This window comes from Varanus komodoensis, unplaced genomic scaffold, assembly GCF_004798865.1.
Source record: "Varanus komodoensis strain SLA01 unplaced genomic scaffold, ASM479886v1 scaffold19, whole genome shotgun sequence".
NCBI classification, from domain to species: domain Eukaryota; kingdom Metazoa; phylum Chordata; class Lepidosauria; order Squamata; family Varanidae; genus Varanus; species Varanus komodoensis.
This window is the reverse complement of record NW_025335550.1, coordinates 19,312,696-19,336,049: the sequence shown is the minus strand read 5'-3', so window position 1 is coordinate 19,336,049 and position 23,354 is coordinate 19,312,696. Positions and strand designations below refer to the sequence as shown.

Genomic DNA, 23,354 nt, shown 5'->3' with positions numbered 1-23,354 from the left:
ACTCCCCCGGGTTCCCCCTTAGTGCGAAAGGCTGCCGCTTGGTCTTTTGCATTCTGGGAAATGTAGTCTTTGCGGCTCCTCCCGGCGTCCCAGCCAGAGCACTCTGGGTAAGGTGCCTCTTCCGGCGCCTTGTGGCTGGTAACGATTCCGGTGGAGGAAACGAAAGGAGCTGGGCGCTGCTCCTGCTGCTGCTGTGTCAGGGTGTCGGAGGGACGGCGCGATGGGCACCTACCGGCTCCGTTGCTCCTTGGTAGGGCACGAGTTGGACGTGCGGGGGCTCAGTTGCGCCTTCTTTCCGACGGGGTCGTTCGTGTCCGTATCTCGAGATCGGACGGCTCGGCTCTGGGCATCAGACAGGTCAGTCAAATTGAGGCGAGGGGCTCCGTGGGTAGGGGGATGGAGGGAATGGAACATGGCGGTCCAGTGGGGGTCGCTGCCAAGTCTTCAGGTCCCAATATTTGGAGGCGGCACAGTTTTGATCGCATGTACATCTTTGGAAAGACCCATCTGTTGCTAGCACAGTTCGAAGAGGGGTAGCGAGGCAGTCAGTTGGAGAATAAATTTGAATTAGGAGTGTTGAGCAGTGCTTGTTTCTGACTTGTGAATATGCTACACTTAGTAGCGTATCTATTCTTTTATAAAAAGTGAATAAAAATAAATCTGAAGACTTCTTACATTGGATTCACAGTGGCCTCCCATTATTATTAGTACGATGAAGTCCCTATCACATTGATTACAGGGCTTATTAGCCTGCCTGCCAGCACAAGGAAGAAATGTATGTATGATGTTTTCCAGATTATAAAAATGTTTCTATCTGGTTACTTGCAATGTCTTATCTGACAAGTCACTGTTTATAAACTCACAGTGAAAAGCAATTTTAAAAAAGTGATTAAACAGTGATTTGTACTTTTGAGTAGGTTTAATGAAGGTTTATTTATGTTAACTTGACCAAGAAATTTGCAGCTACAACTAGATCAAGATCAAGTTCTTCCTATCATGTAGTGGTCTGATCAGGATGTTACACACTTAATGGATCATATGAATGACTTTAAAAATAATTTGGAATTAAAAGTAAAAGCAAAAGTAAGAACATATGTAGGTTTTTGCAGCCAACAGTGTCTCCTAACTTGGAAAGCTAGGGCATTTTATTTCTTGTATCTGCTTGTTTTGTAGTTGCTAAAATTGCTGCAGGTAATACATGTAATTTTTGTGATCTGTTCCCTACCATCAGTTTCTGTATGGGTAGGCATCAAGAATTCCATGGGGTGTGGGGGAAGAGGTTGACTTTCACAATGCCAGATTATTTCAGCAGGGTATTGCAGCTTAATGGACAAAAACACATTTTAGGTACAAGGGTGTTAACCAAAGATAGGTTACTGAAAGATAAGTTCATCTAGAGGTTTAGGATATACATGGAAATGCCTCCTATCTACTAATTAACTTAGGTTCCCATCCAATGTGGCTGCCTGTAACTCTCTGAACTTGGGTATCTAATTGGGGGTTGGAGGAAGATGAAGGCAAGAATTGTCTCTCTATCCTACCCTGTAAAAGGCATAGATGGCCAGTTTGGTCTGCTTGCAAGAAGGAGGAGGAGCTGAGGCATGGTCACTACACATTATATCCCAGCAGAGCCTCACTTCTCCCCCTCCCTGCTTCCCAGAATGCCACTGTGCTAACTCTGAAGTTATGGCTGGTGAGGAAACATGCATGCTGGTTGCTGCAGTCAAGATCCCCAGCTCTGATTGTGGAACACATTTCTTGGGTTAGAACAGGGCCTCCAATTTCTAGTAGCCATAGGATTGCATCCTTATTGAATAACGTGGCCTTCCCCAACCTTGTGCCTTCCAGACATGTTTTGGACTGTAACACCCAGAATCCCAGTCAGTGGCCCTGCTGGATGGGAATTCTGGGAGTTCCAGTCCAAATGCCTCTGAAGTCCACCAAGTTGGGGAAGGCAGGAGTAAAGGAGTTATCCTCTGGCCCCTAAACATCCTCTGAGGAGGCCATAGGATAGTTCAGATTCCCAGTGCTGAGGTTGGAGATAGTGTCGCAACCTTGGAGCTGAGAATTGGAGCTCTGATCACTTTTTCCTCCTCTGCACTGGAGGAATGTGAGCCTCTGAGTCTGGAGGCTCATACTCATTTTGATAGGATTGCACTGTAAAAGCATTCATGAAATGCTGCTTCCTGTGGTTTAAATTATTATTGCAGAATACCCCCATCAAAAGGCTTAGAATTGCTGTTAAGATCATTCCAGCCTTAACAACTTGAATGTTTTTGCCTTGTAGCAAAAAGAATCTGATGCAACTGTCACAATAATCAATCATCACTTAAAAAAAAAAAAAGCAAAACACAAGTGTGGTTCAGCCTGAAACAATTGTTTTTCTGAAGAAACAAGTAACTTAAATGTTTATCAAGTTAGATTGTTAAGTTTCAGAGCAGACATTTAATTTAGATCCCATGAAAGTTGCATATAAATGCTGATAATGCATTGCAAAAATTGATTGGATGTAACCATAAGACTTGGGTTCAGGCTTTGCTGTAGTCTCAAGGAGGATATTAGAAGCCTTTGCTTAAGTCTATAATTTTCATTGGCAGAAGTTATTCAATCTTGTTTCCCTAAATTGTTGCCACCTAAACAACTTAATAGTTTATTGTTGGAACCATAGCTCATAACAAATAAAAATACACCATATATACATACTTACATAAGAGCAAAACAATTAAATACTAAAACACAAATAAAATTCTAAGTCTCCAATTATGCTTATGTCTACAATCAAAATGGTCATCGTACTAAAAATAATTTTAAACTATGATTTCAGAAAGTATCTAACAAAATTAGTCAATACATTTCTCTTTCTGATTTTAAGGGTCAACAGAGTAAAAACCAGTGCAGTGGGAGAGAGCCAGCAGGGCTTGAAGGTTAGGCGTGTAGGACTGGGACTCATGCAATATGGGTTCTAGTCCCTGCTCAGTCATGGACCCATCTGGGTGACTTTGGGCCAGTCACAGCCTCCCAGCCCAACCTACCTCACAGGGTTGTTGTTGTGGGGTAAAATTGAGAGTAGGAGGAGAATGATGTAAGCTGCTTTGAGTTCATTGTAAGAAAAAGGGTGAAATGTAAATCTAATAAATAAATATGACCACTTGCTAGTTAACATAAGTGCAGCTGCCAGGAAGTAATGAATACATTTGTCTTCTGTGCCCAAGAAATTAGCTATGATTTGGCCCAGTGTTTTATCGCTAACTGTGTCACAGCAGAATAGGAAGTAATGTTCTTCCATTTGCCCCTGGCAACAGGGAAAACAATGCTGCACCACTGGGACTTAGCGGAATTTGCCCTAAAGATGTGCTGAGGGTATAGATTGAAAACACAGATTTTGCCAATGGCTTCTTTATAACCCCTACCATGCCACAAGCAGTTGCTGATGCTGTATTAAGATATGAGTTCCAAGAATGAAATTTCTGGAACAAAACACCCACATGTTTGAAGAAGGGCCATCCTTCTCTTTACAGAGCATTGATTGTCTATCTGTGCTTAATCTTCAACTTCTCCTATTACAACTAACAATTTAAAAAGATCATAGTAAATTTTGGTATTCCAGCCATCCTATTTATGTATTAAAAGAAATGGGAATGATGACAGTACTATAAGATACAGAGGAAGCATAATCCTATAGCCCCAGATAGTGTCTAGAGGACCAAAGGAATTTTTGGAGTCTCAGCTCTGACATGGCTGGCTGCTTCTCTGAGTTGCATAAGCAATCTCAGAGAAGTATTTAGGGGCATTCTGGGAGGAGGGGAGGAGACCAGTGCCATCAGGATATTATGTATCCTGGCTGTTTCTCAGCCTCCTTATCTCCCACTCTTTTCAGTTGCCACCATTTAACAGCCAAAATTGGCAATCTAGTTGTTTTGCAGGGTGAGAAGAGCATGGGAGAACCCATAATCCTCTGAGTTTTAAGAGCGATAGGTGTCCCCATAGGACTGTACTCTTAATGTACAATTCTATGCATGTTTAGACAGGAGAAAAGTCCTGCAGATCCCAGCATTCCTCAGCCAACCATGCTGCCTCAAGAATGCTGGGACTTGTAGGATTTTTCTGTCTGTAAGCTGATTTCCTTCTTCCAAGTATTTTCTTTCTCAGAACTCAGCCTTTTGTATTTTTGCTTTAATGATACATTGAAGATACAAAGTAGGTTGTGTTTGAATGAATGGATAGCATTTTTTGTAGGAATGAAACATTTGCATCTGTTTTGTCTTTAGTTCCAGCAAAGGATTTACTGAAATGCACTGCATGAGTGGCCACTCCAATTTTGTTTCTTGCGTGTGTGCCATCCCTCCGAGTGAGCTTTACCCGCGTGGCTTAATTGTCACTGGTGGTAATGACAATAACATTTGCATCTTTACTTTGGACAACTCCGCACCACTGTACATCCTTAAGGGTCATAAAAACACAGGCAAGTAAAAACATTTTTCATTATTTTCAAGACACCACTTTTTAAATATAATGATTTTCAAAGCAGCTTGGCTTTGCATATTTTTTTAAAAATACACTCCTTTGAAGCTCTGTCCAGAGTAGATGTATCATTTTTCTGAAAAATCTGGTTTTTTAAATCAGTGTTGAATATCTTATCACAATTTTCAGAAAAATATGTAGGATCAGACATCTTGATAAATTTTCCAAGGGATTGCTGCATTACCTCAACTGAGAACAAATATATATATCAGCTTATTTTTAAAATAGTACTCTATATTCAATTTTTCTCTCAAGCATATTTAGGAGTCCTGCCAAGGTACTAGGGATCATAGCTAGTTGAATTGCCTCACATCAGGGGTGGGGAGTCCTTAACCCTTCAGATGCTGCCGGGCTACTGCTCACATCCCTAATCACCAGCCATGAAAATTGGTTTTGATGGGAGTTGGAATCCAACAATATCTGAAGAGACACGGTTTGCTCACTAATGCTACAGAGCATTTTGCTGGGGTGGTGAGGTGGAACACTCAAAGTGTGATTCACAGCTCATAAATACAAATAGTACAATAGTAATAGTAGTAAATACAAGAAATAGTAATCATAATGACCTGAAAACAAATGATTATTATAATTTTATGTCTTAAATTAACAATATTTAATGTTGTATATCCTTGTTTTGAGTTAAGAGTGATATATTAGAAGCGAAACTCTATTGTGCTGATTTAATCTTCTGTTCCAGTTTGTAGCCTCTCATCTGGGAAATTTGGCACCCTGCTTAGCGGCTCATGGGATACGACAGCTAAAGTCTGGTTAAATGATAAATGCATGATGACATTACAGGTATGGAAGCTCTGCCACTGCATATTATCAAAAGTGAATAGTTATCTTCAGAGACTAGACAGTCTGTGGCAATATTAATATTCTAGTTCTTTTATAGGGCCACACTGCAGCGGTCTGGGCTGTGAAGATATTACCTGAACAGGGATTAATGCTGACTGGTTCGGCTGATAAAACCATTAAATTGTGGAAGGCAGGTAGATGCGAGAGAACATTTATTGGTAGGTATTTTGACTAAAACAGTTTCTAAGTATAAGTGACAATTATTGATATGCCACCACTTGCAATCATCAGAGAATTTGAAAACTACAAGGAAAGGTAGGGTGCAGTCTGACAGGGATGCTCATAGCCAACTTCTGCAGATCATGGGCATCTGAGGATGGATAGGTTATTCATAAGTGGACTATTTCAGCTGTTAGTCTTTTGTACCTGCTTACAAGGAGGACAGGGTGAGGTGTATCCTGGTGGAGTCTCAGTTTTCCTATACCTGCTCTGCAGAATGCCCCTTCATGCCAGTATTAAGGTTGGTCTTGCAACTTCAGAACCAACCACACTGGTTGTGAGGGCTGGGGAAGGCATTCCAAATTCAGAGTCTTGGTTCCAACCTCGGAGTATGTTTCTGAGGTTGGAGTTGACCATCTTACTATGGCCAGCCAGCCAGTGTCAAGAGACTGTAGGATTGTACTTTTAATTGTCAATGGCAGTATAAGCCAGTATGTGTTATAAAACCCATTGTACACTATCACATACCCTGCATACAAATAGATACACACATTTGTGTATGTTTATCATTCAGTAATTTTCTTTTGTAAAGGTAAGCTTTAATTGAAGATTTGTGAAGACTTCTAGGCATTTGTGTACATTTCCAGTCTGTTGGAGTTGCTTCAACCTTACATTTTTTACTAGACCTGATTTTGTTTTTTCTGCCCCTTGAAAGTGTAGTTTGTGCTGGGAGCACAAGGTGTAGGTTACAAGGATCAATTATTAATTAACAGTGGGGGAGAACTTTACACAGAGATTATGCTTTCCTTACTGTGGAAAGCTCTAGATTGAAATCAGAGCTGCTGCTATGCTTTCTCTTTCACTTTGGACCATCTAAGAATGGAACATCCCTGCGAAACGCATGGACAGTTCTTTGACCTTTCTTACCTGAGCTGCTTACTCCCAGGGTAAGCAATAGGCCTGGTGGGGATCTCTAAGAATGGGAAATCCCTGCTTAACTGCTGCTGCCCTGCTTTTACCTGTGAGTAAGCTGTCATGGATTTTGTGGGCCATGAGTTTGATGAGGTTGCCCTGCTCTTGTTTTTATTTTTTATTTATTTTTCGATTTATATCATGCCTTTTTCCTCCAAAGGGCTCAAGGCAGCTTACATTCCTCCTCCATCTTATCCCCATAACAACAACCCTGTGAGGTAGGTTGGACTGAGAGTCTGTGACTGGCCCAAAGTCACCCAGTTGGCTCCATGGCTGAGCGGGGACTAGAACCCAGATCTTCTGAGTCCCAGTCCCACGCTCTTAACCACTGCACCACACTGGCATTCCTGCCAAGCCCAGGCTTACCCTTTCCCACTCTTGCTTGAGAGAAAGCATCTTTACCAGGAGTAGCTGAATCAGCTGAGCAGCCCATGGCTAATCAGCTGCTTCATCCTCTCTGTTGCACTTAAGGCCTGAGCCCGTCTTCTACAGCAGAGACTCTTTGACTGCTGCAGTGAGCAGAAATCAGCTCTGAATTGTGCCTCTTGAAGAGAGGAGCTTCTTTCCTCCCTCACTGTCACCTGAGATACTGTGCATCAGATAAATGATGAGCTCTCTTGGGCTCATGATGGTTGCTTTGCACTAAATGGCAACAACCCATCATAGTTGCTCATACCACTTTTACGTAGTCGTCAGTTGCTCTTCCTTTCACTCATGCTGGCAGAGAGAAGTTACGAGGCGAATTTGGAAATTTGTATATATTTTTCTCATAGATCGGTGTAATATAATTGTATACAATTGTATACAAATAATATAATTTCTATTTCATTGAGTTACTACAGGTAATTTGGTGTGGGTGGATACCCTCCCTAGCTTTTTTCTGAAGATGTTTTTGGTCTCCTGAAAATCTCTGGTAACTATTTCGTGTGTGCAGGTTGTATAGTTTTTTCTGAGTTTGAGGAGTCTCAGATCAGTATTGGTATATTGAAGGAACAGCAATTAAAATAGTTCTTATGAAAGGACAGCTTTAAACTGTAGCAACTGTAGCAACTTTAAACTGTAAACTGATGCTTTTCCACACTTTTATGTTTTGAATGTGGTCCTGAATAGTATGGCTAAGAATGGCTTTCAGTTTTCTCTTAAATGCTCATACTGAAGCACCAGTATGATTCTCAGTAGCTTATGCATGGACAAAGGTTTAGCCATCTTAGGTGCCAGTCATAGCATTCAGTCTTCAACAGGAAACACAGAGTAGAAATCATGATCTTGGGTTTACAAATATGAATGGTACCTGCTAGTAGTACTTGCTCTGTCGTCTAGCAGAGACTCTGAACAGGGGAAGCAAATTCTGACTGGTGACAACTGCTGATTCCGCCTGTTCACAAGGCTTGCTTGTGGTTGTTTATGGTACTTTTAGTGTTTCAGGTGAAGATAACTGTGTATTTTTAAAAGTTATCAGTAAAAGCAATCATTTCTCTATTAAACTTTTTCTTTAATAAAGGACATGAAGACTGTGTAAGAGGTTTAGCTATTTTAAGTGAGACGGCGTTTCTTTCTTGTTCTAATGATGCCAGCATTCGACGATGGCAGATATCTGGAGAATGTCTTCAAGTTTATTATGGACACACCAATTATATATACTGCATATCTGTCTTCCCACAAAGTGAAGGTAAGAATGTGGCCTGAAGATACTCTTTCTTTTGGAAATGGTTAAAACAGGATTCTGTCTTATAAATGGTAATGAATTAACAGCAAAATTTGGATGAAATGGAAGTTCTTTTCTTAGAATTATAATACTTTTTTAGTATTAAAATAATAGCTTTAAAAATTCTTCTGCTAGGTGAATCTTCTCTTTATTACTTTATCTGTCAAGGTGTCTTGTGTGCCACAGAACCTGTGTATCTTGGAGGGGTTTATGTCAAATTCCAGGGTGTTCACTCAGTATAAGTAGAGACTACCTAGGCTTGTTTGGTCTTTACAGTTGTCCTGTATGGACTGTGGGTGCATCTTAGAACAAGCCCAACTCCTGAAGATCTTAAGTGAAGGTAATTATGGTTAGGGTGACTGCAGAACTCTTCTTTTATGCAGGGGATCCTGATAAACTTCCAAGGAGACCTCAGGGTTCCCCAAACTTAGTGTGAAAATGACTAGTTGAGGTCTTAAATCAGGGATCCTCAAACTTTCCCACCAGGGGGCTAGTTGAAAACTGTTGGTGCTGGGCACAGGCTGGAAAGGTGGTGCCGGGGGGGTGTGCAGGCTGGCGTGGGAGTGGTGCGTGCAGGCGCGTGGGCACACTGGGGTGGGGCGCATGGCGAGTCAAGGTGAGGTGAGGTGTGGGCAGGTGCACCCAGGTAGGGGAAGTGAGTTGTGGGCAGGTGCATGCGCCCTGCAAGGGGAGGTGGGGTGGGGATGGGCACACGCTGCGAGGCGGGTGCACAGGGCAGCAAACTGCTGCCTCCACGCACGCGGGGTGAGGTGGGTGGCGGCGGTGGGTGCATGTGGGGGCACGGGCATGCGTGCAGTGGGTCCAAATGGGCATGGCGGGCTGGATAAATTCTGGCCCCTGGGCTGTAGTTTGAGGACCCATGTCTTAAAAGGATGACAAATAACACCTTCAGTGCCATGTGCAAACTGAAATGACAAATTTCTTTAATTCCCTTGAAATCTGACAAAATATGAATGACAACCCTTCTATTTTGACTAGATAGGCAGGGAATGAGTTGATTGGCAAGTAGTTCTTGGTTTATAGAGTTTTCTGGATTTAGTTAAAAGCAGCGACTTGGATGTGAAGATGCTCTAACAAGTCCTCAGACTTTTTAAACGGGGCCAGTTCACTGTCCCTCATACTGCTGTGGGGCCGGACTATAGTTTGGAAAATTACAGTTAAAATAAAAGATAATTTAAATTACAATAAATGTTAAAAAATAATTAAAAAATTAAAATGTTTGCTCCACTTGTTCGGGCTGCAGCAGAAGCCCAAGATGACACCGCGCTGCCCGCTGAAAGGGAGAGCATGACATGAGGGGGAGTCACGAGGGCGTGCTTGCCTCAGTTGAGGCCTTCCTGGCTCCTCACTGCCGCCCCACTTCCATGCTGGAGGAAGGTCCCCTCGCAGGAGCTCACCTGGCTCCAGAAGGGGGAGTGGGAGTGGGAGGCCAGAGAGGCGAGCGTGGGGCAGCCATGCTCACAAATTTAAAAATAGCCACTGCTGCCATCGAGTGGCTGTCCCTGAGCTTGGCGAGGCCGCGGAAAAAGTTTTATTTTTCTTGCCTTCAATCTTTTTTTGGCGTCTTTGTGTCTCTCTCTCCCTCCCTCCCTCCTTCTGTTTCCCGTTCTGTATTCCCACTCTGTATATGCATGCAATGGGGTGGGCGGGTGGCGGGGGACACAGCCGGCGCACACACAGTTGAGCTATTGCAATTTGGCCCGTGCGCTGGCTCACTGCTCAGTTTCAAAGAACACCTGCGCCGTCTCAGAGTTTTTGGACTCACTTGGAGATTGTTTTCTCTGAGCGAGTCCAAAAGCTCTGAGGTGGGCTGGATAAATGAACATGGCGGGCCCATTACGGCCCACAGGCCATAGTTTGAGGACCCATGCTTTAACATGAGGGAAAGCATTGTGTTCACATACTAATTTTATTTGTGTACCTTAAAAAGCTGTTCTAGAGAGCCCTTTTCAGGTGTGGGTATGATGCATTACAACACCAAAAACATAAGCTAAAATGTTAGCTGCCAGAACTGGATAGTCAAATGCATGATTTATACATTAATGTCTGCATGATTATGTTTTGAATATAGGGTGCATATGAAACTAGTTTTAAATCTTTTTCTTTGTATTTATGAAATTGTTTGTCTCATTATAGATTTTGTTACCTCTGGTGAAGACAGATCTCTCAGAATATGGAGGAAAGGGGAATGCACACAGACAATCAGGCTTCCAGCTCAGTCTGCTTGGTGCTGCTGTGTGTTAAACAATGGTGACCTTGTTGTTGGAGCAAGGTATCTAGATTTCAGTCTGTAACATGCTATGCATTAATAAAGATGTGTATCTTGTACAATCTGAAAAAAATATTTGGTGCACAACAAGGCACTGCCTGCATTTAGATGTAATGTTAAAACATAAATCATGGGCTCATGCCCTCCCCTCTCCTCCCCTGCTGTGGCCATGTGAACAAATTTAGAAACATCCAGGGCTTTTTTTGTCATAGAACTCACCGGAATGACGTTCCGGCACCGTTTTTTGACGGATTTTTCCAAGTGATGGTGAATCGCCCTGTTGGGCGTAGCAGATCAGCGACAGAAATCATTAACATAGTGCCTGCAGGCTGCTTGTGTGTCGGCGCTGATTGTGAGGGCGCTGATTGTGAGGGCGCTGCTCGGCTTCGGACGCTGCTCGGCTTGGGATCGGTCGTGTGGTCACGTGCTGAGTGCTTACTGCTGGCAGTGACCATTGTGTAAAAGTGTGACCCCAAGACGTGAGTTCTGGCACCTTTTTTTTTTTTTTTTTACAAAAAAAGCACTGGAAACATCCATTTCCATATTTTTTTTTGTTAACAACATTTCAGCATGTTACCTGAACCCTAAACCATGGATAATCTGGTTAAAGCAAGCCAGCATCATAAACTGTGGTTTTAAGTTGGCTTGTTTCAGGAAACACCAGTTAAGAATAATTGTAGTTTGTTTGGGTTCAGATGACACAGAAAATGCATGTGGAAGCCACCAAACTCTTTGCTGCTGTACCAGTGGAAGGGGAGTTGCCTGAGGTTGAGGTTTTAATCTGAGGGTCATTTTTATAATGCTAAAACATGGTAGAATGAAACATGATAGAATGATATTCTATCATTGACCAATGCTTGATAGACAAACCCTTGCTGGTATCTGGATTTTAGAAAAACATAGGTAGCTTGCTTTTCCCAACAGCTGCTATTGGCTCCTTCATATAACGCCGTGAGTAACCCTGATTCATCGCCCCACCACCATTTCCTCTATTGGGATACAAAGTAGATATGCTAGTAGGATGGTAGTAGAACAGTTACCAAAGCCATTAGCTAATATAGATGCAAATATTACCTCCATATGCAAAGGTCATATAGCTTTTTCACCTCCAGTTCATGTAGATACACCATGTGTTGCTATACCAGTGGGCTCCTTCAGACATCTGGTGCTGGTTGTGAGGAAAAAATGATGGCTACTTTGGTTTCATCAGTTAGTCAATTTTGTTTTTAACCAAAAGTGTATAATTGGAATTACTTAAAACTATTCAAAGATAAAAGAATCCTGAGTTTGCATTCTTTTTTTCTTTTTGGTAAATTTAAGACAGATTAGTGGCTCATATGACTTGTGGTATGTGCATTTCAAAAAGTAAAAAACCATGCAATCTTGCAGTAAGCCTCCTCCTGCTATATTTCACTTGTTTATCCTTCAGTAAATGCCTTGTCACCTGGGAAAAATCTCTTTGAAGATGGGTGTACATTTCATAACAAAAATAAAAGATCTGGAATTTGTGCTACAACCTGTATCTCTTAGGGGGGAAACAGCAATAAGAAGGATGTAATGTGTCAAAAGAGCTACTTCCTTGGGTAATGAAAATATGTTGATTTTCCCTCTTTCAGTGATGGCATTATTAGAGTGTTTACAGAATCTTTGGAGCGTACAGCAAGTTTGGAGGAGATTCAGGCTTTTGAAAATGAACTTTCTAAAGCAACTATTGATCCTCAGACTGGAGATTTAGGGGCTATCAATCCAGATGATCTTCCTGGTAGAGCACATTTGAATGAACAAGGTATAATTCTCAGTTTTTGTGTTACTCTTTTGATCAAACAAAAATACAAGTCTTTCTAATGTATCCTGTCTGGGCTAAAAGTTAATAGATTTTTGATAGCTTGCTATCTAGCTGCTGCCACTCAGAATAGCATGAGAAAGAGAAAGTAAAAATATTGGGAATAAAATGTTGTTGAGAGCAAAAGTATGATCACGCTTGTAACTGTGTTTTTGGCTGACCTGAACAAGCACCTACATCCCCTTCATCTGGCAGGCCTTTGTTCCTTACTTAAATTTGTACGCCATCCATTACTTCCATCTCTGGACGGCTTACAACATTAATCAGAATAAAATAAATTAACTAAATTAACTATTCCATGCTGACTGAAAATCCAATAAAATACAAACAAAATCCAATTAATACATATTAAAATATTGATTGAATAAAAAGGTCTTGACCTGGCGCTGAAAAACATATAATGACGGTGCCAGGCGGACCTCTCTAGGGAGCACATTCCATAATCGGGGCACCACCGCAGAGAAGACCCTCCTTCGGGTACTCTAACATCTTTCACAGAGAGTTCCTGGAGGAGGGCCTCTGCTGCTGATCTCAGGGGGTGGGAGGGCATATAGGGAAAAAGGTGTTCCTTTAGGTATCCTGGTTCCAAGCCATTTAGGGCTTTATAGGTAATAACCAGCACCTTGAATTGAGCCCGGACTTCAATGGGAAGCCAATGGAGCTGATAGAGGACTGGGGTTATATGAGAATAACGCCCAGTCCTTGACAGCATCCTGGCAGCTCTATTTTGCACCAGCTGAAGTATCTGGACTGTCTTCAAGGGCAGCCCCATGTAAAGCACATTACAGTAATCCAAACGGGAAGTGACCAATATGTGTATCACTGTTGCTAGGCAATCCTCCTCCAGGTAGGAACGCAGCTGATAGATTAACCAAAGCTGAAGGAAAGCGCTCGTCACCACTGCCGTCACTTGGGCTTCCAAGGACAGCTCTGGGTCAGGGAGCACTCCCAAGCTGCGGACCCTGTGCTTTAGAGGGAGTGCAACCCCATCCAGGACAGGGCCCAAGTCACCTACCCAGGAGCTCGAATCACCCACCAACAGGACCTCTGTCTTATCTGGATTGAGCTTCAGTTTATTGGCCGTCATCCAGCCCATTACCTCGGCCAGGCACCAGTTCAGGACAGCCACTGCCTCACCTGGATTAGTTGAAAAGGAGAGGTAGAGCTGGGTGTCATCAGCATACTTTTGACTCCGCAGCCCAAACCTCCTGATGACCTCTCCCAGCGGTTTCATGTAGATGTTGAATAGCAAGGGGGACAAAATGGAGCCCTGTGATACTCCATGGCGGAGTTGTCATAACGCAGAGCCAAAGTCCCCCAGCACCACCACCTGGAATAGGCCGGCAAGGTAGGAGCGGAACCACTGCCAAGCAGTGCCTCCTATTCCTAGTCCTGCCAGCTGTCCAGAAGGATACCATGGTGAATGGTATCGAAAGCCACTGAGAGGTCCAGGAGAACCAACAAGGACCCACTCCCCCGTCTCTGTCCCTGCACAGGTCATTATATGATGTTTCAGAATTACTGCTTTAAGCAGATTTTTCACTACAAAGGCAGCAAGGGGACACAAACACATAGAAATATGCTTTCATGCTTAGAGGGTAACCTTCAGCTTCATAGAACATGGGTCCTCAAACTACGGCCCACGGGTGGGATCAGGCCCGCCTTGCTTGCCCATTGATCCGGCCCGCCAGTTGCCGGCTTGCTCACTAGGAGATCGTTTTGGACCTGCTCGGAGAAAAGGATCTCCTTGTGAGCAAGCCAGCGCCTTGCCGGGAGATCCTTTCTCTGAGTGAGGGGGAGATGGTTTTGGACTCACTCGGAGAAAAGGAACTCCTTGTGCATGCATGCCCCTGCCTTTCTGCGCGTGCACACGCCCCCCCCCCCGCCCAGCCCTCGCCCCCCGCCCGCACTGCCTTGGCAGCCCACGCCCATCCCTGGCACCTTTCAACTGGCCCCCCATTCAAAAAGTTTGAGGACCCCTGTCATAGAGGCTTGGACAGCACTGGGACATCAGACCCAGAATTAGTTTTGTAAAGCATGACAGCTTTACAGTTCTCTGTTCCTGCTATGCCAGAATAGGGTTTGCTAAATTTACACTTCCAGTCATCAGTCAGTTTGGTAAATTGTCCTCTCACATCAGTGTTGCACAGAGTTTTCTGGGGTATTTGTCAAAACAGCAAACCTGGAACCCAGATGTGTTTATAGAAAAATAAAATAGCAGGTTTGCTATTCCCAGAACATCAGACTTGTTTGGTCTTTCAAATTTTCTCTGCTTCTTTGAACTTTATAATCTTTAATTCATTTTAGAAAGCGTCAAGCTCTTGCAAAGGTTGTCTTCACCTCGAGTGCTCAATCTATACATTTCGACTTATTACTTGTCATCTTCATTCTCTTACTGCATCATTGCTCTTTGCTTCTGCCTGATTGTTTCTTTGACAGGATTCACTATTCAGCTCATATTTGGAAGATGCTGTTACCAGTACCAAAGGCAAGAAAGGCTTTACCTATAGGAAGGTTTATTTGAAAATCCTTGACATGATGTACATTCCCCAGAAAGTGGGTTTTAAGTGTGAAGGATACTTCATACTTTATGCAGGATAACACAAATTGATGGGAGAAAGCTCTATTAAGAGTGATCATTAAATAAAACCCTGTCCAGTTTACTAAAATACTATGAAACATGCAGTGGTAAGTTAACTGCAGTCGCTGCTCAAAATGTGCATGGATAACTGGTGAATTAGGACAATTGTGGTTGCCTCTGGCATGGTGGCTTTGCCCCTACTGGCTCTTGAAATAATTGTCACTGCCTTAAGATGGATGGGGACTTTTGTGCCTGGACCCCCAACATTCAGCCCCTGGGGCTAAGTGCTTGCATTGCCCTCAGAAAATCAGCATTTTTCTTCTCATGCTTAGCCACACATGCTGCTCATGTGCATCCTGGAACTGAGACAGAGTTGTTCATTCCTTCAACAGAACTGTGCTATCTATATGTTCTGCATCTCTGAGTGTTTTCCCCCCGTTCCCAAGCAAAACACATAACAGTACTGCTTGTTTTTTTCAGAGATTGGTTTTAAAAATAATTTTCTTGAGAACTGTAGTTTACTTTCTCTTCCTTGTTTTAAGGTACAAGGGATGGTCAGACAAGACTTATTAAAAATGGTGGAAAAGTTGAAGCTTACCAGTGGAGCATTAGTGAAAACAGGTGGATGAAAATCGGGGATGTTGTTGGCTCCTCTGGAGCTACACAGCAAACGTCTGGAAAAGTGTTATTTGAAGGAAGGGTAAGTACTAAATCATTTCTAATGTTTATCAAAACACTAGCTGCCTATCTTTTTCTTGCTGTCTGCTTTGAAACTGTATAGGAAAATTGCTTTCTTTTTTTATTTCCATATAAGGAATATGACTATGTTTTCAGCATTGATGTGAATGAAGGTGGACCTTCCTACAAGTTGCCGTACAACATCAGTGATGATCCATGGCAAACTGCATATAATTTCCTGCAGAAGAATGATCTAAATGCCATGTTCCTGGATCAGGTGGCTAAATTCATAATAGATAATACCAAAGGTCAAACGCTGGGACAAACAAACACTGAATTTTCAGATCCTTTCACAGGTAACAAAAATAATTAGATTCTTTTTTTATTTCCCTCGTTCCCTCATTTCTGAAATATGAGGCAGGTGTAATGCAGGGTGTCTGACTGTTTATACATCCAGCCCTGATGTGAAGCATTAATTTAGTTTTTCACTTAAGGCTGATGAAACAGAATGTACATAGAAATCGTGGCCATTTCAGGATTTATTTGATCTCTTAGCTTGACCTTAGAAGGAAACTTCACTGTTTTAATAGTGCACTGGATAAGAAACTTATTCTCCTTTCCATAGGTGGTGGCCGGTATGTTCCAGGTTCTTTCTCAGGATCCAGTGAAGGAGCTGCAGCAGATCCATTTACAGGTATTACTTGTGTGTGGGGGGAAAACAAGTAGACATTGGTGTTTGCTGCAGCATGTTTGGTGCCTGTGAAACACCCTCAAGGAAAAAAAGGGACTTAGCCAGCAGGCTGTCCTTTAAACAGCGGGCGTTATGTTGCAATATATAAATATGTTAAAGAAGTAATAAAAAGGTTGGAGAGAACCTCTTATGAACCTTGAGTTCGCTTATTCTGGACAGTACATCCAATAATTGCTTATGTTGTCCTTCTTAAGGACCTAAGTTAGCCTGGTGTAATGGTGAGTGTTGAATGGGAGTGGGGGAATCCAGGATTCAACTCATTTATTCACAGGGCAGTATGTGGTGAAGTGCAACTGCTAATGTAAATTAGTTGCACTTCCATAAACTAGCATAAATGAATAGTATAATACTAGAGTAGTTTAGAGAAGTGCAATGTAATTACATTGTTGGAGACTACTCACTGTCACTGAATGTTGCCAGCTTCAAAGGGATGTTAGGATAAAATAGGAGGGAAGATCTCTTTGGGAGGAAAAAAATTTAACTTGGACTCCAGGAAAATACGACTATTATTACTGCAAGGTTTTCAAGTTTATATAACTTGATTCCAGATTATGGAATGTGCTCCCCAGGGAGATTCACCTGGCGCCGAACCTATATTCTTTTCGGCGCCAGGTTAAAACTTTTTTATTTGTCATTTTAAAAATTGCCATTTTTAGTGGTTCACAGTCACTTTCGATTTGATTTATTTGTATTGGTTTATAGTAACTTTATTGTACTGTTTTATTGACTGTTTTTATGGCTATTGGTTTTAATTTTGTAGGCCGTCCTAAGATGCGATAGTGAAAGACGGCATATAAATGTTTTAAATAATAAATAAATAAATAAGCTGTTTATGTTAATCAGATGTAATTACTGTTGGCTTATTAAATGTGGGTTTGTTTGTTTAAAGTTTTTATATGCCATCCCAATACTAAAAGTCTCTGGATGGCTTACAAAATTTAGTTTAAAATTCTTGTACATGATTGAAATCCATGAGTTGTCAATCACTAGTATTTGCTGGGGCTTTTCACAGCCTTGGGTTTTGGCCTCAAAATGACTTCCTTTCTTTTTAAGGCTGTTGCTTGCCTTAAAAACAAGGCGCTCAAGGACAGGGAAGCCTGGATAAATCCAACTTTCATAAGAACCCCCCTTTTAAAATATACTGCTGTGGGACCACTGATGGCTGAATAGGTGTGCCTTAGAAAAGAGATAGCATGGCCTGAAGATTTTCCTATAAAGTGTAAACAAACTAAAACCCTGCACAGAATGGTTACTATTAATTTTTTTTAGCATAGTTTTTTCCATGTGGGAGTGATAAGATTCTTCGCCTGCTCTTTCAAGGAGCACAGAGTGGTATGTGAGCCTTACAGAAGTCCTGAGAGAGACCCAAGAATTAATTTCTTGTCCAAGGCTGCTTGATGAATGTAACAATTTAAAAAAATATATCTGGGCATGGAATAATTTATCATTTTGCGATTGTTTTAATAATGTGACAGTCAAGCTCAAGTAGTTTTTCAGTTATAAGGTGTAGTATTAGTTCTCTGATAGGTTAGTAGTTGTTGATAACTTTTCTCCTCTGTTTTTAGGGGCTAGTGCCTACAAATCGACTACAGTTAAAGCTGAAAATATTTACTTTCCAAAGAAGGAAGCTGTTACCTTTGATCAGGCCAACCCTACACAAATACTGGGTAAGTGTATTTATATGGCATATTAGATGACACTTTCAAGAAGCAATTCACCCTCAAGCATGTCAGTCCTGAAAAACATATAATTTAATTGCCTGTCACATTCAGACAGATTCCTTCAGCTGTGGTTACATGTCCGAGAATAAAGACAGAATGGTTCACTTACACAAAAGATTTATGTTTTTAATATATGTTTTTAAAGCAACCACTTGCTTCTCAATAAAGCATACATTTTACAAGGCAGTCTTTTCCAGTACTGCTTGTTTATTTAACAAAGCTTTGGCTTTCCTTTGTTGGAAAAAAGTGTTTTGCTGCTCCATTAGGACATAATGCTTAATATATTGTACTTGCTTTTTCTTTTGCCTAGGATGTAATCTGTCAACTACATTCTTCCCTGGACAGTAGTTTAGCTATGAGGGGAGTATTAAAGTATTGCCTACTTTCCTCTTTGCATGCGGCTGGAGTACATAACAAAGTGTGCAAACAGTGAGCAGCAACCTAATCATGCACATGCCTTGAAGCAAGTGGACTTGTGTACAAACCTGTACCATACAAATCTTTTTGCTTTCGAGGCATTAGAAAAAGTAAGGTTAATTTCAAGCTTGTTGACTTCCATTACAAGAATGTCTTTTGCCTGAAGGAAGGATGTTAGAACACACTTTTTAAATTATCTGAGCTACTGGTGTAACTCAAGCTTTTGTAGCCATCTTTTTCAGACAGCAATGTGATTTGCATTCTGGAGCCCCTCTTCCCCACAGTGTGCCTCAGAGAGCACACCTGGGTGTTTTACAGGAAAGCCTGTGCATGGATGGCTACATTTGTGCTATCCCCCTGCCCCCACAAATTTAGTTAGATCCAGCAGTTTTGCAAGGGGAACTTCCAAAAATGCAGTGTGACTGCCCCGTTCCCTAATGCAGTGCCCTGTATGCCACACCCCAGAACAGATTTTTGGAGTTGCAAGGAGAAAGTAAAATCTGCCAGTGGTTTCTCTTCAACTGACGAAGTGACACCATTGGATACAAGCCATTCCATAGTACTTTAGGTGGGAGGTGGAGGGGAAGAACACATATCTTTCCCAGGGAGATGGTGTTTCTGTCCAGGTAAGTCTCTTAATTCAACTATTATTTTGATGACAGAATATTTTTTAAAGTGCTGGTAGTAGTATATTAGGTTTCAGCTACCCAGTGAGCTTGTAAGCTTTCCTTAATTGTATAAGAACAGGCAAGGAACCCCATGACAATTATAAGTATCCATAGACTATACAACTCCTAAGGGACGTAAGTAGTAAACTTGTGAAGGTATTCCCAAAGCTAAAAACATAGGAAACTGCCTTGTTCAAAGCTGGACTGTCCACATAGCCCAGTAGTGTCTCTTCTGACTAGCAGCAGCTTCTGGTGGTCTTGAGTATTCCCTGTCTCAATCCTTTTAGTTAGGAATTGAGGATTGCACCTCATTGAGCATGCAAACCTCATTTGTGCAAACCTCATTTGTGCCTCACTCTGCATATAAACTATGTACTCTAACAATGACCTACATTTTGGTTTTTAGAAGCTCAAAGCAAGCATAATGACTCTTGAATAACTTTCTAGTGTCTAATTATCACCATCTAAACATAACAAAGGGCCCTTTTGCATATAATAGAAGCGAATCGTGAGTTAATTATCCCAAGATTTGCGGAGTGCACGCTTGGTGCATTCTGCCACCATTTTGAATATTCAACTTCTGATATCAGAGGTTGGTACATGACATGCGAACCTGGACTCTGTAGAATAATTGTGTAATAATCACCAATTTTGTCCAGTTCGAGGTTGAATATTCAAAATGTGAATTGAATGCATCTGGCATGAATTTGAATAAGATAATTGAATAAGCCCTTTGTTATGTTGAAGACTATGGTAGAAGTTGAAAATGAGATACTTAAAGGTTATTCAAGAATATTTATGCTTGCTTTGAGATTCTGAAAACCCATGATTTGCTGGTGTTACATGTGAACCTAAACAAATTTATTCTGGCATATCCATTTATTGACTTATACAAACTGCTAGAATAAATTAATAGAATGCAAGGTGTCATAAAAACAGATTGATCTGGTTCACACGGACAACTTGCAATTCAACAACAGCCCATGATTCAATGACAGTCTGTACTCAACCCATTCTCTTGGTTATTACATGTTAATAAGGCAATTGCTAAGTTGCAATTGAAAATTTGCTGCAACAAACTAACATTGCTACTCTCTGGAAATTACTTCTAAGTATCTTCCACTGTGTCTAGGAGTACTCCTTAACTAGGCTAGGGACTAAGCCTTAGCTTCATTTTTTAAAAAGTTTTTTTAGCATAACTTATTTTAAAATTAACAGTAGATACTAGAATAAGGTGGATTCATTTTCAAATTGTGCAATAGGATGACTTTTTCAAACAATCAAAGATATATTTATTTGGATGGGAATGAAGGAGAGAAGCAATATGTATTTTGAAACAATACTAAGAACTCTTACACAAATATAGTTTTTGAAAATCAGTAGAATTTAATTTTAGTTGGCAACTCCCACTGAGTGGGAGTTGGCCATTTCTATAATTCATGAAATTATGTCCAGATGTAATTGAATCAGTGGTTAATGGAAAGGTCACTTGGAACTTCTGTGAAAGGATGTGTATAGATTGTAGATGTTCACACAGAATAATTTTAAAACATCTGTTTGTCATTTAGGTAAATTGAAAGAACTTAATGGAAGTGCACCTGAAGAACAACAGCTAACAGAAGATGATTTAAGACTTTTAGAAAACATGCTGTCTATAATATGCAATAACTCTGTTGAAACTCCCACAGCACAGCAACTGCAAACTTTGTGGAAAGCAATTAACTGGCCAAATGGTATGAAATAGTTGTAGGGAATGGTGATTTGAAATGTTTATTTTTGTAATTAAGTCACTTTTACCTCATGAGTACCTTTTCTATGTTGGGTATTATTGCCAATTTAATTGTGGGTTTCGTAAGGGAAGAAAACCTGCTTTTACCACACAAACTGATGCCATACAAAACAGCACAAGTTTTCATATCGCCAGTAACATCTCTGTTGTCATGGTTGGTCTATGTGTGTGGAGGAGGAAGATAGCTATTCACATTTTTCTGAGGAATAAAACTTAAGGATATAGATGCAGATATTGCTGGGGTGGTGTCTAAACGTTTTCTCACCCCAGGTGACAAGTTTTTGTGGTGAGAATAGACATTCTCCTCAACAGTCTTACTGATTGCAAGTGCCGCTTTTTGCAAATGTTGGCTCTGTGTACAAGCTGGAAAGATTTGACCTAAGGGAATATATCTCAGCCAAGAATTCACTTGGTAGCCTTAGGGCAGATCTTTCTGACTCAGCCTCTATATAAAATATGGGGATAACACTGACCTACTGCATGGGGTTGCTTAAAGAATTAATGAGACAACAGATAGGAAGCACTTAGTAACAATCACCCTGGGGGTTTTTTAAATTGAAGGATGGTATAAAACTTTGATTTTAAAAAGAATCTATATTTGGCACCTATATAAACATTGCACATAGATGCCAAAAACAGTATTATGAGGTACCACAGAGCTTAATGGGGGCCCTTGGGAACAGAGCCTGCTGCTGTCTGCATGACCCTATCCTGGGCTCCATTTCTTTGTCACACTAGAGTGAAGTAGAAGCTGGCAGCTACACATGCAACTCAGTGTAATTTATTGAGCATGCACCTTACAAAAGCATGGTTACAATTACATGGAGCTGCTTAGGTCTGAGGTGGTACTTACAAAAGTTTATTTCCCTAAGACTGTTGTATCTTGATGCTAGTGACCCTTGTTCCCTTATCCCTTCCTTTTTCTGCCTACATCCTTTACCTTCCTTGTCCCTCTGGTAGCAACTTTCTCCTCACATTCTCATAGATGGAGATGTAGCTTTGAAAGCTGTAAGTATGATCCACCTTTCCATAGGTAGAGGAGTGAGTAAACTAGATGGTGATAGGGAAGGATACTTCTGATAATGGTGCAGAGCCCACAGCAGGGAGGAAGGAGGGCTACGGGGCTCAGTTGAGTGTTATACTAATCTTAGCATATGGATGCTGTGCCTGTATTAAAATGTCATAGGCTTTCAGGAAACAGATGTACTGCCATATGATCATCCATTTTAATTTGTAAAATTTAGTTAGCAATTTGCTATACTTTTGACTTTCAGTACAAACATTTCTGTCCAGATTGGAGTATACATAAAGTTACTTGTTTGGTTTTGCTTTCTCCTTATAACTGTGATGGATAATCTTGGAGCTGTTGTGGCTTTAGTAGAAGGGCAAAGATGCTGTGTCTTTAGGAACAGGCAGTGAAAGACTTATAACTAGTCAGAGTCTGCTGTCCTACTTACAGCTTCAGTTAGCTGATTTTAGCATGTGTGGCATCAAGTTTTTCTGTGTTTGCTAGTGCTAAATAAATATGAAATGTGATGTTTCTGAGAAGAATCTTATTTCCTAATATAGGGTGTTTAGGCTAGTAATAACTTTTATTATTGGAGTTACAAATCTACTGAAGGTACTGTAGAATGTCACAACTACAGAATGCCACATAACTATATTATGTTTTTCTTTTTTAGACATTGTTTTTCCAGTGCTAGATATACTTCGGTTATCAATCAGGCATCCCAGTGTGAATGAAAGCTTCTGTAGTGAAAAAGATGGCATTCAGTTCTGCAGCCATGTTATGAAATTTCTGAACCCTGGAGGAAAGCAAGCTAACCAGATGCTGGCCCTTAGAATTTTCTGCAATTGTTTTATCCATCCACTTGGTGAAAAGCTGATGATGTCACAGGGGGACTTGATAATGTCACAAGCAATAGAACTGAAACTGCCCGGCAATAAGAACATTCACATTGCACTAGCTACTTTGGCTCTGAACTATGCTGTGTGTTTACATAAAATTAGCAATATCGAGGGCAAAGCTCAGTGCTTGTCAGTGATCAGCACAGTCATGGAAGTTGTGCAAGACCTTGAAGCTGTTTTTAGACTGCTCGTGGCTCTTGGGACACTAATCAGTGATGATTCAAATGCTGTACAGTTAGCTAAGTCTCTAGGGGTTGATTCTCAAATTAAAAAATATTCCTTGGTATCAGAACCAGCTAAAGTAAATGAATGCTGTAGGCTTGTCCTTAACTTGCTCTAATCTCTCTTTTTAAGCACTTGAGAGTTTAGGACTATGCTGAAGATATTTTTTCCTATTTTACAAGAATTGAATAAATATTGTGGGTTAACTATCTGGATATTAAGTGAAACAATCTAAATAAATTCTTTTTGCACTGATATGAAATGTGTTATC

The 23,354-nt window shown here is 41.1% G+C and overlaps 1 protein-coding gene across 1 annotated transcript; it reads left to right on the top strand.

Moving 5' to 3' along the window:
• The first annotated feature begins 167 nt into the window (after positions 1-167).
• On the top strand, positions 168-23,338 carry PLAA (phospholipase A2 activating protein). The gene is made up of 13 exons (XM_044427885.1): positions 168-357; positions 4,269-4,462; positions 5,219-5,319; positions 5,417-5,537; positions 8,012-8,179; positions 10,373-10,508; positions 12,122-12,291; positions 15,472-15,629; positions 15,744-15,963; positions 16,233-16,301; positions 17,924-18,025; positions 20,733-20,897; positions 22,636-23,338. The coding sequence occupies exons 1-13, from the start codon at positions 221-223 to the stop codon at positions 23,199-23,201; spliced, it is 2,307 nt and encodes a 768-aa protein (XP_044283820.1). The 5' UTR covers positions 168-220; the 3' UTR covers positions 23,202-23,338.
• Positions 23,339-23,354: the final 16 nt, after the last annotated feature.

Bases quoted from the DNA above. Each gene is read 5' to 3' on its own strand.
- PLAA (XM_044427885.1), top strand. From the start codon at position 221: ATGGGCACCTACCGGCTCCGTTGCTCCTTGGTAGGGCACGAGTTGGAC. The intron at 10,509-12,121 runs GTATCTAGATTT...TCCCTCTTTCAG, and splicing joins GACCTTGTTGTTGGAGCAAG to TGATGGCATTATTAGAGTGT. The intron at 12,292-15,471 runs GTATAATTCTCA...CCTTGTTTTAAG, and splicing joins AGCACATTTGAATGAACAAG to GTACAAGGGATGGTCAGACA.